The sequence below is a fragment of the Callospermophilus lateralis genome, chromosome 2, assembly GCF_048772815.1.
Source record: "Callospermophilus lateralis isolate mCalLat2 chromosome 2, mCalLat2.hap1, whole genome shotgun sequence".
NCBI lineage: Eukaryota > Metazoa > Chordata > Mammalia > Rodentia > Sciuridae > Callospermophilus > Callospermophilus lateralis.
The window spans coordinates 15,028,118-15,044,881 of NC_135306.1; the positions used below are offsets into that span (position 1 = coordinate 15,028,118).

Consider the following 16,764-nt stretch of genomic DNA (forward strand, 5'->3'; position numbering starts at 1 on the left):
AATCAGAGTGAATGATTGGGTCTGTTTAGATCAGGCATTCCTGAAGCACATCTGTATTTAGGGTGCTTAGGATAGAGGAGGTAGACAGAGAGGAAGCAGATAGGCCCATGCAGAGATGATTGTGATAGCCCAGGTGATAGTCGTTTTGCAAAACAAGGAGACAAGTCAAGAGAAGATGGACATGATAATTTATGTTTGTCAAAATAAGAAAACTACAGGCAGAGATGATGTGGTTTTGTTGTTTAGTGTGTTAAAGTCATGAGTTACAGAACTTAGAATTGGCTTAGGTTGAAGTTTAAAGAGACATTTCCATTAGAAAAGACACATTTCTGGGGTAAAGTGTGTTTATTGGAAGGAAGGATACATGTAGGATCAGTTTGAGGTTTACAGAGAATATAAGAGAAGGAAATTATTAGCAAAGAAAAGAGATAGCTATGAAAACAAAGTAAACTGACAGGTTGGGAAGATGATGATGATGTTGATAGAGTGAAGGGGGAAGTTAGGGTAAATCCCAGCTTCTCACAGGGGCCTGATGTGGGAGATCCTGTGGTTCATTTGGATGAGGAATACTGGGAGAAGACAAAGCAAGAGGGGGTGATGATGGGTTTAGTTTGGGTTATTTTGAGTTCCAGAAGCCTGTGGGATTTCCTAGAGATGTTGATGATGTGGTTAAAATTTGTAATACAGAATGTACAAAGTGTAATGAACTCTCATTCCAGTGGTCTTAACAATCAGTAAGTGTTTGTATATCTTCTTAAGTGTGTGTGATATAAGTTATTTACACATATTACCTTCACTAGCTAATATGTCAGTTCCTCAATGCTCAGTGTCCAGTTACAGGAAAGGTCAGCATTAGTAATAGTAAATGTAAATCTGTATTTTCATCAGTCTTCTTGATCATCTTGAATCATTCTGACCAACACATGTTAAATCTGATTAGATCTGACTATTTTGATTTAGCATTGCAGTGTGGCTGTCTCTCTGCTAAGCATTTTCTTGCTCATGTTGCCTTGAATTAGTATCATTATTGTCAATTCATAGCTCTGTTGGCAGAGATCTTTTTAAATTTAACTTTATTTATTTGGTACTAAAGATTTAGCCCAGGGGTATTGTACCACTAAGCTAGATCACCAGCTCTTTATATTTTGTTTGTTTATTTGTTTTGTTTTGAGACAGAGCCTTACTAAATTCCTGAGGCTGACCTCCAACTTGCCATTCTCCTGTCTTAGCCTCCCAGTTTGCTGGGAATACAGGCATGCAACATCATGCCCAACTGACAGGGATCTTTTAGTCACTTGCCTAGTTTGCGACAGCTAGTTTGGTTAAAATCAAATGTGTTACTAAAGTGCATGTCACTGGGCACAGGTAAACATCAAGGTGTCACAATACCCTGGAAGTGAAATAAAGGTGGAACCCAGCCTCTCCTTTCTGGGGGCTCCCCTTCTGTACTCTAGTACCATTGATGAGTTGGTACTAATATTTGTGCTGAGTCTTATACCTAGCTAATAAACCAGGAATCCTGATATTTTTTCTTGCCTTGTATGCCTTAAAAAGTAAATTGTAATTGAGTTTAATTAGGGTTTTACACTGAGTTGTACTCTGAGTGTTTTTGTGAAATCTTTACTTTAGTTAAATAGGATTCATGGGGGTAAGATTGGAAAACAAAAATAACAACAAAATCCACTTGAATCTTGTCTCCCACTACTTAAACCTCTTCTTGGACCAGGTTCCTCCTGATGTTTGGATGAAAGTTAAGGCAAAGCCATCATTTTTAAAGAACCCTTTCAAATTATTTCTGTTCACCTCTGTTTCCCATAGAGCTGTCAATGTCCAATTGAGTACATGACGACAAATAAATCATTTGAAGTGGAAACTTCACTCTTTCTCGTGATTCTCCTTTTTCTCCTGTTATGGGGTTACCATTATCTCTTCCATCTTGCTAAATTTTGATTTCCAACTTCAGGGTTTGGCGGAGATGGAGAGGCTGGGAGGTGGGAAGCTCTTCCTGGATAACCCTTTTTGCAGAGATATTAGTGCCTGGCAGTTCGGCAGGTGTTTTGTGCTGACCTTTTCTTATCTGCTGCATTTTTGAGTTATCTTTGAACACCACTTCTGGAAACCTCTGACTAGTGATTTCTCTGATATAGGAAAATATATCTCTTTTCAGCTGCTTACCTACTCCTCAGCCTTTAGGCCCTTGGAAAACGGCAGGATGACTCCAGTTCCTTTTACGGGGATCTGGGCAGCCTGGCCCAGCTCTCTCCTGCATGTTGCCTGTCTCTGTTCCATGGCAAGGGGAGCCACATTCTCACGCAGGATTTAGGCAGTGTCTTCCCAAATTGCAGTCCCTTCTCTGCTTCCAGGTTGCAGCTGGTGTCTCTTCAGGTGTCTCTTCTTAGCATTCTTTGTGTGATTTTCGAGTGCCATGCTATCCCAAGTCCCAGGGAACAGGACTGTGTTGTTTAAGTGGTCTCCTGGAAACGTGAGGTGGGAGGCTTTGACCCCTTCCTCACATCCTGAGGAGTCTAGGGGTCCTAGGGATGACTCAGCAATGCCACCAGATTCCACTCACACTCCATTTCTGGCACCAAGGCCTTACCTTTTTATGCTGTGATATGAGGGTTAAGAATCCCCCAAAGTGCACTGAGGCTGTTTGTGTTGTAAGTCTTACATGATGGTCACATAGCTCTCCCTGCAATAGGGTTGCTTTTGTAGTTTTGGACTTCAGCTGAAACCCAACTAGTACACCCTATTAATCCTTACCTGAACCCCACCATTGTCCTGTTATTGCCCACATTTTACAGATAAGGAAACTGAGGCATGGGAGGGGGCGGTTATCCACATGCCCAAGCTCTCTTAGCTTGGTATGTCTGCATCTTGGTAAGAAGTGTTATCTGGAGATCCAGGTTTGGGAGTGGAGGCCTATGAGAGAGGCCACCTGATTGGCTCAGGTTCTCTAGGCAGATGCTGCAGCCTGCCCTTAAGTGTAGCATTAGCTCAGTTCCTCAAGGACCCTGGGGAAGTAGAAGGGAAAGCCATTCTCTTCTACCCTCTGGCCCTGAATGGGGGCCATGGCCCAGCAATCCATGCAGAAACCTCCAGAGGATGAGCTTGGTTGCTGGAAGGCCGTTCTCTCTCATCTCTTTCTCCTGAGTGTGTGCCTCGGATGTAAATAATTTACAATGGCAACAATTAGAAATGTGCTCTGTGTGGGATGAACCGGTTTCCTCAAAGACACCGCAGGCTTATATATAGCACAGTTCAGCCGAGTGCCTCACGTGTGCGCCCTGCTGCAGCCTGTGACGGCGGCTCTGTGGACCAGAGCATCTCGCAACAGGGCGTCTGTGACTCACCAAAGGTCACAAGGGGTCAAGGGCAGTACTTGGAATAGAACTGGCCATGTGTTCCCGGGCTCTGAACTCGAGCGGCAGGAAATTCCCTTTGTGAATCTTTTGGAAGAACAACAGAGCCAAATGCATGGTGGAAAATGTCCAGGGTTGTCTCTACAATGTGCAGATTAGGAAATTTGGCCCTGGAATGTAAGAGTTTTTATTTATAATATATTTAGTGTTTGGTTATTGATTTCGGAAGCAGAATGCAAGTGACCAGTGTTAAAGACAAATATATATGATTTCCTTTTTTCCAATGTTGATAGGAATGTGGAGATAGATGAGAGACCTTCCCAAATGGGGTTGTAGAGCATAAGTGTTCATCACTGTCCTCCAATGCCCAGGATAAATGAAAGAGGAGCCGCGTGAGTCATTTTAAAGTTTCTAGCAACCACATGAAAAAAGAGATGGGAATAATTCATTTAAATATCTCTTATCTAATCTGATACATCAAAACTAATATTTCAACCTGTAATCAAAATAACCATTAGGAAGACATTTTGCTTTGTGCTAGTCCTGGGCTCTGAACTCTGTGAACTCTTTGAAATTCTGCGGATGTGTATTTTGTACTTAGAGCCCATCCATTTGAACTGGCCACAGTTAGCATCCTTGTGAGCCGTATGTGGCCTGTTGCTCCAAAACTCCAATTCTAGCTGCTGTTTGCTATCATTGTGGCATTGAACCAGTTCCTGAACCTCAGTTTCCCCTCTCCTCCAAGTGTAAATTGGGGACAAGAATGACTTCCTCTCATGAAATTGTCATAAGGGAACATTAGCAACTGGTGTGATCCCTGTTGCATAGCAAATACTCATTTAATGCATAATTCCTTCCTTAAAATGACTTTCGTGGCACCTGAACTCCCTGGGGCAGACTGGACTGAAACCTCGCCTCTGACTGTGTCTGAACAGGAGCCTACTCTGGTCTCTTTTTCCCTTCCTTCCACGGACATTTCTTTGTTGCTGAGGCATCTATATCACTTATTCCTTCACCTTCTTCATGACTCTGCTCAGAAGTTCCTGTATCAGAGATGCCTTTCCTGAGCACTCTGCATAGGAAACCATACTCTCTCTCCCAGCCCCTGTGAGCTGCTCCGAATGTATCAAGCCTACTCCTTACCACCTCTTTCCCCAGTGGAAAATCGTATCCTCCCAGAGCGCTGGGTTGAAAACAATTTCTCTGACCTCTATTCCTCTATTGGACTTTATTCCTTTCTTGTAGTATTTATGGAGAACATTTTATATTAAAATCATTCATGAGTGTGGCTTTCCCAAGGACAAGACCTAATTTCACCTGGACATTGGGATGGGGAATCCAGTTACCATGGTACAGAAATTTTAATGAGATACACACAGGTTAAAATCCTGCATCTAACACTGAGGAGTTGTGAGCTTGGGAATGTTATTCAGTGCTTATTTGTTACAAGATGGAACAGCTGTACCACCTTGTGAAACACACCTTTCTTAACATCTGCTCCTCTCTGGATTCTTTGGCTACTACTAAGAGAACAGACAATTTTAAAGCCAAGCAATGATATATGAAAAACACCAGTCTTGTGACTCTTATATGATCCCAAGTCTCCATGACATTTAGTGCTAACATGGTCTTGTTTATAGAACAGGGGCCACAATGCCTATCATCATATCTCATACAAAAACATTTAGGTAACAAACATACTAATCTTTGTTCTATTTCAACAAAATATTCCTTTTTATTAAAACGTTCTTTATAGAAAACCTCATTTTTATTTTCCGTGCTCTGTGGATCACTGTGACTTTCTAAGTCGATAGAGATATTCTCTGACTTCTTCCATGTAATACTCATCTATACCTGATAAAATGTAGAGGTATCACAGACTCCCCAGATGAATCAGACACAGCCTTACACATCTATTGCACTGCCAACATTAAGTGGCAGAATGAGAGTCCCTTAACAAGTAAATAGAAGACAAGTGTCCCAATTCACCCCCCAGGCCATGGTCTGTATAAAGGATTAGATTTGATCAGAGTTTCTCAACTTTTGCATGAGTGACATGTTGGTTCCAGAATCCTTTGTTGCAGGGGTCTGTCCTGAGCACTATAAGATGTCTGGCAGCACCCCTGGCTTATACTCACCAGACGTCAGCAGCATCCCCTTAATGACAATCAAAGATGTCCCCTGGGGGAAAAATGGTCCCCACTTGGAAAGCCCTGGGCTGGGGCTTTTAAATCTTAGCTAATTCTAGGACTATGGGTGAAGCTTCACTCCCTTATGTACATACATGTGCGTGAACACACACACACACACACACACACACACACATGCACTTCCACACCACTGTTCCAGGAACAGCCTTGTTCCTGTCCCACTTTTGACAGCTGCGATGTTCTCCATCCTGTTTCCTTGCCGTAACAACTCAGCATTCTCTCCAAGCTCCCCACCCGCACCCCTCACAGCAGAAACTATGGAGAAGGGCTGAAGGGGTGCCATGCTGCAATTTCAGCATACTGTAGCTCCTCACCACAGGGAACTCTGAACGGTCGCCTCCACCCCCTGTTTGCCACTCCGGTGGGCTGTGGCAGACAGTCTTGGCAGCTGTGGCTGTTTCAGTTCTGAGCTCAACATGGAAGACTTTGTTTTAGGCTCTGAACGAAACTTGAGGCCACAGCTTTTTCCAGCCCACTCCTCTGCACACGTGCTTCTCTCCTCTGCCCTGACAGCTGGGGCTTGCTGCGACAAGTGGAGTTTTGTGGCAACTCGTGATAAAATGGTGCATTTGTGCAATACAGGGAAATATTCAGTTGGGCAGGAAATCTCTGTCTCTCTCTTTTTGATTTTTTTTTCTTTGTTTAGCTTTATTTTCCTCCCATAGTCAGTTGGAAGAGTAAATAAATAAGGTTTGCTGTTTAATTGTGTGTGGAGATGGTTCTGCAGTTGACAAAATGTTTGTGTCCTCATTATATTTTTACATGGTAATCATAAACATCCAAGATGGAGAGAGGGGACGTGACTGTTCACAGCAACATGGTTACTCAAGAGCAGAAACAGTTTTCAAAAGTTCTCGCTAGTTAAGATCTCACAGCCCAGTGGACAAGACACAGAGACAACGAAGTATCATATGAAATGATAAGTGCTCATGCACAGTTACAGGAAAGGAGCGAGTAGAGCTGAGTTTCGGGAATAACACTTTTAAAAGGAATTGAAAAAAAGTAACGGACCACTGAAAATCTGACCTTAAGTGGTTACTAAAGGATTTGGGTCCCCAAACTATGGGACCACTGTGATCAACATTCCCTAGCAGAGAATAGATTAACATTGGGATTAGCATTCATCATCATCGATATCCTCCTTACCATGAATGCCATTTTTTGAGCCTTTATTATATTCCAGGCTCTTGAAGGGACACATTACATAAATTATGTCATTTGATCGTTATATTAGTCCTGTATATAGGTGTTATTGTTAGCCACATTTTACAGATGAGGAAAATAAGCGAAGTTATCTTGTCTAAAACCATACCACTGATAGTTGGTGCAAGATAGATGCAAAGCCTTTCAATATAGAGTAGGATAAGCTCTCTTAGAATAAGCAGAATGAGAGGTACCAACAGTACAGCATTAAGCTAGTGAGGAGATGAAGCTAGTGATGGGAAGATAAAAAGTAAGACTGGTGAATTTTCTAAAGGCAAGGCATGCCTTTGTGGTTTCTGTGATTTCCATGAGGAACCTTCCCCTAAGCTTTCTGTTGGACTCAAACATTTCTCCCATGCATTCCCACACTTTGCCCCAATACTACCCAGTAAAACTGGTGTGCAAGACCCCACCTAACCCCCTCCTCCTTTAGTTTCCCCTTCAAATGCCCTCTGAATGCTGGGAACACTGAGGCTCAGAAGCACCACGAGTTCTCTGATCCCAAGTTTCCTTGGAGTCTGGGAGACACTACACTGAGCTGTATAAAAGCTACCCCAACAAGCTCCAGGAACTCATCTCCAAGGTATCCAGCCCAGATAGGCATGAGGATAACCCACCATGAGACTTGGTGCATACATCTGATCATGCAAAAGCAAAACACTCACCAGTGTGTATACGTCTGTGTGAGAGGAGAAGAGAAAGGAACTCTTGTTTATTGAGTCTCCATGATATGCACATCAGGTTGTGAAGATGGAGGTTGAGACAGAAGCTCAGGTTCTGTGTCTGTGTCTCTTACCGGGCATAGGAGACTTTGTTCCTGCATTAATTCCTTTCACCTACTCTTTCAACACATCCTCAGTGTGACAAATGAGGACAGTGCATTCCTAAGAGACTAAGGGGTTTACAACATGTGAACAGCCAAACAAAGCAGGGTTGGGAGCCCAGATCTCCATAGAGTCTATGTTTTAGGCACAGACCATACTGACCTGCGTGAACTTTAATGCATTCTGCTAATGGAAGGGATCATCGTGAAGATGTGTTAACTTTTTTCTTCTCTCTTGTCTTCCCCCGCCTTTCCTCTCCTCCTCCTCCGCTTCTTCCCTCCTTTCTCTCCTTTTGATTTTGTTCTCTACAGGACTCCAGAGAATGGAGCAAGAATGAGAGGAAAAAGGCCGGCAGAAAAGCATGAACTGGAGGTTTGTTGAGCTCCTCTACTTCCTGTTTGTATGGGGCCGTATCTCAGTGCAGCCCTCCCACCAGGAACCAGCTGGGACAGACCAACATGTCTCCAAGGAATTTGATTGGCTTATTTCAGACAGGGGGCCTTTCCACCACTCCAGGAGCTACCTATCCTTTGTGGAAAGACACCGACAAGGATTTACAACCAGATATAAAATATACAGGTATGATGGAGGCTAAAGAGCCCTCGCCTTTCCTTTCTGTTGGGCTTTGTGGGGTCAGGCCCTGCCACACCCTTGCTGCTGGATAAGTGTCCGAGTCAAGAGATCATGTCCCTTTTACAGGCTGTTTTTCATTTTGAAAAGTAAAAAAGAAAAAAAAAATTGACAATGACAAGGAGACGATCAAAATATCAAATACCTAATATTTATCCAGTACTTGTGTGCTGGGCATGGTGCTTAATAACTATTTATTATTTCATTTACAATTTCTAATAATTATCTAATACAGATTTTGGTAGTTTTCTCCACTTTTCATCTTCTGTAACTGAACCTCACCAAGGTTAAATAATGTGTCTAAAGTCACAGAGTCAATAGGTGGTAGGACTGGGATTCAAACCCTAGTTCTGTCTGCATCCATAGTTACGGTGATTCTCAAGTACGGGAGGCATAGGTAGCCTTGTTTTACAAATGCTGCTAGGGAATCTAAGAGCCTACTCTAATATATCCGTGAATTTGAGGAAAAAAGTGGACATTCAGTGAACAAACCTTTCCTTCAGCAGGTATGAACTGGGTCTTGGCTTATTGGATTCCTACTCAAAGACTTAGCTCTCTACAAGAGAGAAAAAGTTTTCTCTCCCCTCTGAAGGTTCAGTATGTGAGGAAGCTACATCGCAAATTGACAGTAGATAGATTAGGAGAAGGAAACATGTTTACATTATGGGTATGCATATGTGGGAGCCCTACAAAATAAGAGACATGAAGAAGGGCCACATGATTGACATCTGTTTAGCATCCTGAGCTGCAGAAAGAAGTAGGGGAGTGGGGTTACTGAGGGGTAGTGGCAAAGAAAGTTATGAGAGGGTGAGGGGAAGAAATGATGGAGAACATCATTGTCTGGTTGTACAGATAAAGTCTCTCTGGTAACAAAAGTCATCTCTCAGAGCAGCTCATTAGAACAAGAAGTGATAGCTTGTGATAAAATCTGTCTGGGCCTGTGTCTCCTGTCCTATGAGTTCATCTCCCTGGTTGATGAGATTCCTGGGGAAGGGATTCATGAACTTTCAATTCTTTGGGGGGAGAATGCATCTGTAGGAGCTTAAGGGAACTTCAGTGAAAGTCCCACCTTGTACTTTGGGGGAGGAAGAGAGACCAGAACCAGGAGGGCAGGGGAAGAACATAGAGACCTTGGCTCTTAGTTCAGAACATTCAGCATGAATAACGCCGTGCTTTGAGGTACTGTTTCTGAGCCCCAATAGCTAATAGCCCAAAGTCCTTTCTTCTTTGAAACTCTTAGGTTTTCCACATTCTACTTACTCATGGTCTCCTTGATCTATTCACCGCTCTCTATACTTACTCCTATTTAACCATATTACCATTTGCAATTAGAGTGTATTCTTGTATTACAAACTATTTGGAATCTCCATGTATTCTTTTGTTTTTCACCTAACTGGAAACTCTTGGAAACAAATGTGTGTGTGTGTGTGTGTGTGTGTGTGTGTGTAGAATTCATTCACTTCTGTGTCCCCAGGGTGATTTTTATTCTGCCATTGTTATTATAAGCACACAATAAATAGTGTGGACTGGAATCAGTGCAAAAATTCTCTGGAGCTTTGAGTTAATGTCAAGGAAGAAAGGGCAAACCCTAACATTTCTGGGCCCGTTAGAATAAAGGAACGGGAAAGCATGGTGCAAGAGAGAACACTGGCCTCCAGCTAACAAGGCCTGGATTCAGGTCTACAGGCTTCTCAGTTGGTATGAAGAGTAGGCCTGTCTTCCTGGCACATTTTGTGTTATTATGCACTGGGAGTGAGGGATTCATGAAATTTCTACCAGCTGCATATGATACTATGCTGAATATTCAAATCCTCCTCTGAAAATGGGCCCACAAGTGACTGAGGTCTCACAATGGTCCTGTTTATGTGAGAGTTCCCATGAGCTTTCTGTGTGCCTTCTTGAAGAGTGGTCAGTGTAATCAGAGAGTCATGTGGGAGAGAGACTTATCTCTCTGGGCATTATGAAATGGAGGATCAGACAGGAGAATAAATGTTGGACAAGAAAAGGGGGAAAATGTGCAAGGGTGAAAAATAGAGGGGCATTTCTTTCCTCAACAGAGAAGAATGTCACAATTTTAAACATATAATGATGATTCAGTTTCCCTTGGGATAACTCTCCCCAAATCACCCAAGAACAGTACTTATCTACTTAATTTCCATTTTGGATCCTTAAATAGTCTCTGGCAGAATGTGAACCCTACTGTTTGTGTTTATGCATAAACCAAAAATGGGTGCCCATGGCTCAAGAGGACACATCAATCTCAGAAATTCCTGATACTGGAGAGAAGGAAGTGGCTTTGAGATGTTGGATTTGGGGGGGCCAATGAAACAGAGATTCCGATATTTCACTCTTTGTGTTTTGTCAAGAAATAACATCTTCTTGGTTTTATGGATGTCCTTCTTGTCTGTTTGAGCCTCTCCAGGACATTTGCAGGTTCAGATGACTAGAGTTCATATTAGCATTTTAAAGATGATTTGATGAGTGACTTTAGGAAAGTCATGTAGTCAAGAGAAGTTATGGTCTGGGCTGGAAACAGAGAATAAGTCAATCACTACACTAGTAACCAGACCAGAACTGCTGGGATCCATTTCTTATTTATACTGAAGTTTCTGAGAAAATGTGGTCTTCTTGTCCTTTTGCTACACACTGAGGGTACGAGTGGGTCTGAGGATGCGTAGGCATGATATGACATCGTATTGGTTATAGTGCAGTATTATAAGGACAGATATTGCCTCTGTTAGATGATCAGTATAAATTGTTGTTGCTGTTGGACTAACACATTCTTAAATATGTACCTTAAGTGTTGCCATGCACAGAGGCTTGATAGCATCCTTTTATTGAGCACTTATAATGTTCCAGGAAAGGAGAATATTCGGTCCTCACAACATCCTCTACCAGGTGGATAGCACCTTGTCTTCCTGTCTTCTTCTTTTCTTTCTTTTTTTTTTTTCTTTTGTGATACTGGGAATTGAACCTGGGCATACTGTACCAGTGAGCTTCAGCCCTAGCTCTTTTTATTTTTTAGTTTTGGGACAGGGTCTTGCTAAGCTACCCAGGCTGACCTCAAACTTCTGTTCCCCTTGCCTCAGCCATCTGAGTCACTGGGATTATAGTGTGTGCCACCACATGCTGGCATGCCTTGTCATTTTACGGATGGAAAGCCAGGACCTGGGGAGGTTGGGTGTATTGCTATATTCATCCATCCAGTAAAGAGTGGAGCTTGGTTATAAATACTTGTCTACCTGACTCCAGAGTCCTTTAAACGCTCTGCTGGATGTTCACTCCCCTCCCAAACACATCTGTATGGCTTCCACATGCAGAGCATTTCCGAGCTCGGAAAGGGTGACTCCAAATATCCTTTATTACAATGGCTTTGTCAACATTTTGAGGGTAGTTTTGGAGATGTTGAGAGGTGAAAGGTTGCTAATGGAGGTTGGGAGTGGAGACCTCTGAATGCTAATGCCAGTTCTCCGTGCACTGGTCTTGTGACATTAGTCAAGGCCTTCCTTTCCTAAATCCCACTTTCCTCATTTATCCCATGACACGGTTGATGTAGATCAGTGCTTTTCAACCTGTGCTATTTGAAATGCTGAGCATTGAATAAAGTAGCCATAGAAACTGCTGTAGTGTGGGGACAGGGGCAAAGGGGCCCTTCAGGCAGAATTGCCAGCTTTTATCTTCCTTTATAAAGAAACGATTGGCATCTCCTTTTGCTTTTAATTTTTACATATGCTTTATGTTGGATTCCATGGTTTAAACTAAATTTGCAATCATCCAATGAGCTCGTTTCTAAGATCCTTTTTGGCTCTGAAATTAAGTCTAAGATTTAACGAAGGTCACGTGGGTAATTAAATGATGGAGTTCAACCCAGAAGTCAGACCTTTGGTCATCTAGTTATTCTTTCCTTCCTTTATTTAATCCTCAAATAATTATGAAGCACCAGTTCTAGGCCCAGCACTGTATTTATATCAGATGATCCAAGGATGAGTAAAATAAACATGGCCCCTTCTCTCTTAGGAAATACTGACATTAATCAAGCATGTGTGTGCACATGCACTCACGTATTTATGTACACAGTAAGTGCTACGAAGGAAAATGTGCAAGAAACTGGGAAATCATGAATGCCACAAACAAAGATTTGGGCCTTATGATGTTGAAAGATTAGGTGGGGCTCTTGTCGTATCTGCACAGGGAACACATGCAAATGAGTACCCAGAGACCAATGCCCACCCGGCGCAGGCCAGAGCAACCCCCAACTAGGATGTGCTCCTGGGGACAGTTGTCGAATGATACTTTTTCCTCCCTGGTTGCCGCTTTGTTGAAACACCAAAGCATTCTCCAGTGCAGCTGTCTTTCTGTATGCTGACATGGATGCAAACATTAGAAAGTTGGCATTGCTTCATTAAAGAAAGGTCTTCTTATCAGGCTGCCATATTGCCAGGTGCCAGAGCCAGCTCTCCCGAGATGCCCTGGACCTCAAGTTTGAGTCAGTTCCCTCTGCCCCAGAAGCCAGTCTGGAGCCCAGAGTGACTTGAAAGCAGGGAAGGATGACTCCCGTGCTCACTAATGTAGGTGAAGTTCATCCTTTTCCTTCTGGGTGCTCTCTCTGGTTTTATTTCAGAGTGCTGGTGACAGTGGTAATGAGGGAGCCTTTCCAACTGAATCCCAGCAGAAGCTTCCTCTAATATTGTCTCACAAGCCAGGCAACACCATGAGCACATGCAGTGGATTGGGTACATGGGGTTCACACACTGTCACTTGATTATTTTCTCATTTTAGCTTGAGCTAAGAAAGGCTTGAGCTAACAGAGGCTAAGGACAGCATGAGCTGAGACATGCTCAGGGACGCTAAGAGAGTTGGTCCCCCCCTACCCCCACCATGAATCTGCCATGGTGCAGTGACTACACCCTTTGCCCTGAAGTCAGGGAGCCTGGTCACTAGTCCAGCTCACCTGCCTCCTTTCTGCATGATTTTGAAGTAACAGGACTTCTTTGAGCCTCTGTGTCTTCATTGGCAAAGTGGAAGAGCTAACTGAGGTAGTCTCCAAGGTCTTTCACATTCCTGAAACTCCATGATTCTGTGAAATGTTGTCATTTTAAAATCGGGAACATCCCAGCAGAATGGACTGTGGGTTTGGAGTCTGGAGAACCAGGCTTTGTTTGATTTGAAGCCTCCTTTTAGCTTTATCTTTCTGGTCAGTTCATTCAAGCAGCATTAATTTAGTTATACATTCATCACTTTAGAATTTAAGACCAATTGTACGCCACTAACTGTGCTATGATTTGGTGATACAGACATGACCCAAAGTAGACAGTAAAGTATACACAGCCACACACACAACACACACCCACTCACACAGCCCATACCCCCTCCTCTACTGAGCTCAGAGTTGGGAGTGAAGGATGGGGAGGGTGGACAAGCAAAGACGTGTCACTCCATCTGTAGGAAAAATCCTGCAGATACAGTTTTCCCTTCTGTGGTCAGGGATAACAATGTTTGTCATACCTGTCAGGTCAGGGGACATACAGTTTGTGTGACAACACTGTAAAATTTACATTTCTTTTTGCTTGGAAAGTATTTTCATTTGAGTTCAGCCATTCTGTAAGGAAAATACGATTATTTTCTCATTTTATGAATGAGATAACTAAGGCACTAAGGGACGAAGTACTTTGCTCAGCTCACACAGTTGGGAAGTGCCAAAGCTGGATTCAGAAGTAAGCCTTTAGGATGCTTCCCCTCCAGCTTTTATCATTTTCTCATGGCTTTCTGTAATTTTAGTTACTTCATTTATTATCAAATATTTACTTGGACTATGGGCAAGTTGCCTCCTCTCTGAGACTCATTTTTCTCATCTATAAATTGGTGATGATAATAAATACTTGGTGAAGATTTGGTGAGAAATAACATATTGAGTATATAGGACTTGGGATTTTGTAAAAGCTTGATACAGATGAATTCCCACCTCCATTCCAGGAGCAGAGTGCATTTGTAGAAATTGTTTCTCTTTGTATCTTGATAATTTAAAAGTTAGTTTGGTCTGAATTCCTACTGCCTTCTTTTTTTTTTTTTTTTTTTTTTGGTACCAGGGATTGAACTCAGGAGTACACGAACACTGAGCCACATTCCCAGCCCTATTTTGTATTTTTAAAAATTGTTTTAGAGACAGGGTCTCACTGAGTTGCTTAGCATCTCGCTTTTGCTGAGGCTGGCTTTGAACTTGTGATCCTCCTGCCTCAGCCTCCTGAGCTGCTGGGATTACAGGTGTGTGCCACCACACCTGGCCCCTACTGTCTTTTGTTTGTTTGATTTTTTGTTAGTGTTTTCCTGGCTTGGAGATCATCAGTAGTTGCTGTAAATTTAGTAGCTACTTCAAAGGTGGCTTTAATAGGAAGGTTATGGTTCCATTTGTAGGCTTTGGATTTGGAGAGTCAGGGCAGTGGAGAGACAATGGGGAAACAATGGTAAAAATGGTCAGTTCGCCACAAGAAGTGGTTTCACATTGAGTGGTTTTCCCTGCAGGTTGCAGCACAAGGGATTTGTGGCTTATGTTGCAATCACTTTGAGCTCAAAATATGTATCTGAAAGTCAAGTATAAATCGAATCTTGGTAGACCAAGTCTAATTGCCCAGCTGTCTTGCATATTTATTTCAGAGTTGTGTGAATCACCATTCTAATGTGCTATCTTGATATTCCTTCATGTATTTAACAAGAACATCTATTGTAGGTTTTGCATTAACACTGTTTGGATAAATGAATGGGCCTGGATGGGTAGAAGGTTCTATTAAGTTAAATGAGATGTGGTTCTCTCAAGATTATACGTGGGACACATTGCTCTGCCAGATGCTGTTCACTGGGGAGTCCATAACATACTAAACAGGCACAAACCTGCCTTCAAGGAACTCAGAGAGCAGTGGACTTAGAGAGAAGCCTACTATTACCCCACTGTGGAGACTTGTGGTTGAACTTGACAGAGATCTCCAGCCTCTTGGTTCCAGATCAAATCTTAACATCATATTGTAGAAGGACTATATTTCTATCTGTGTGTCTAAAATTAATGTAGATCAGCATTTCATAACATATTACATGGATCTCCAGTTCAAAGTGATATTAAAAGTGTTTTCTGAAAGTAAAAGGGACCCTCATAGTCAAATAAGTAAATAATAATAATAATTGATCACATGGAAGTGCCTAGCATTGCACTATACCAGGTATAGACATTATTCCAACTGATATTGACAATAATCCTGTGCAGTAGATTTTGCTCTTATCTCCATGGACATAACTTGTACAAGGTAAAAAGGATTAATTCCTGGTACAGGACACGCTCCCAGGCAAGTTTGAATCCAGAGCCTGTATCCTCCACTGTACCCTGCTGCCTCTGAAATGATGTAAAGATACATATGGGAAATGGAAACAGTGTTACAGGGGCCTCCTTACCACAGGGCTTTTATTACTGTTAAATTATGTAGCAGCATTTGACCAAACCTCTTTGACCACGCAACCTTCTGCTCAGCAGACCTGAGGGATGGCTGGCCTTGCCAGCGTCGACAGCTTGAGTGTCACCTCTTTGGATTCCAGCCCATGTCAAAGCACTCTGAAAGGGAAGCTCCTTCAGTTTGGGTACCTGGCACCTGGCAGAGGAAACCAATAATCCTGTGGAGCTTTTGTTTGGAGGACTTTGGTTTAAATCTACCTTCTGGTTTATGATTGAAAAACATGGAATCAGTAGCTTCAGTTTTGCTATCACAAATATATATATATTTAAATTTCCCTCTTTCATTTATGTTAATAAATTTGGATTCCACCCTGTGATATAAATATGGGAACTTCAACAGAGGACAGGGTCACAGCTGAGGAGGTAGATAAGCCTAGCATATATGAGGCCCTGGATTCGATTCTCAGCACCACATAAAGATAAATAAATAAAGGTAAAAAATAAAAATAAAAAAAGACATGGGTTTCACCTGCAAACTTGTGGTTGGACATTATAATCACAGGCAGAACTCAAAAAATACCAATGCAGGAATCTTTCCTCAGTGTTTAGACTGAATTGGTCTAGGAGAGACATGAGCTGGAACAATGATTGTTATCTGAGGTGACACGACACACACACACACACACACACACACACACACACGGCAATGGCTGAGGACACTTTTGGTGTCTAGCTGGTAATAATGGTGGGTGGTGCTACTGGTACCTACGGGTAGATGCTAGGAATCAGGGGTGCTGTTAAAGATGTTATGGTGAACAGAACAGCTCTCTGCCGCAATGTATTGTAGACATGGGCTCAAATGTGGTGGTAGTTGAAATGTCTGAACTCTTATGGAAATTCTGATGGGTTTCTACTCTGATTACACTCTCTTTAGGAAGTCAAACGTTGAGGCTCTATCATCAGTTCTTATGTCACTAAAAAACAGCTTAGACCAAGTATATTAACAGATACTTTCTTTCCTTTTAGAGTGTGTCCAGTTGGCTCAAAAGAAGATGAAAATGGAACGATGTTCCATGTTCATATTTGTCAATTTCAACCAC

At 42.4% G+C, this 16,764-nt stretch overlaps 1 protein-coding gene across 1 annotated transcript in view; it reads left to right on the plus strand.

Annotated features, from left to right (window-relative positions):
• Positions 1-7,960: 7,960 nt before the first annotated feature.
• Brinp1 (BMP/retinoic acid inducible neural specific 1) overlaps positions 7,961-16,764 on the plus strand; it is a 119,818-nt gene continuing 111,014 nt past the window's right edge. The window contains exon 1 of the mRNA XM_076843157.2: positions 7,961-8,178. Within this exon, the coding sequence (XP_076699272.1) occupies positions 7,961-8,178 (218 nt within the window). The remainder of the gene's footprint in view (positions 8,179-16,764) is intronic.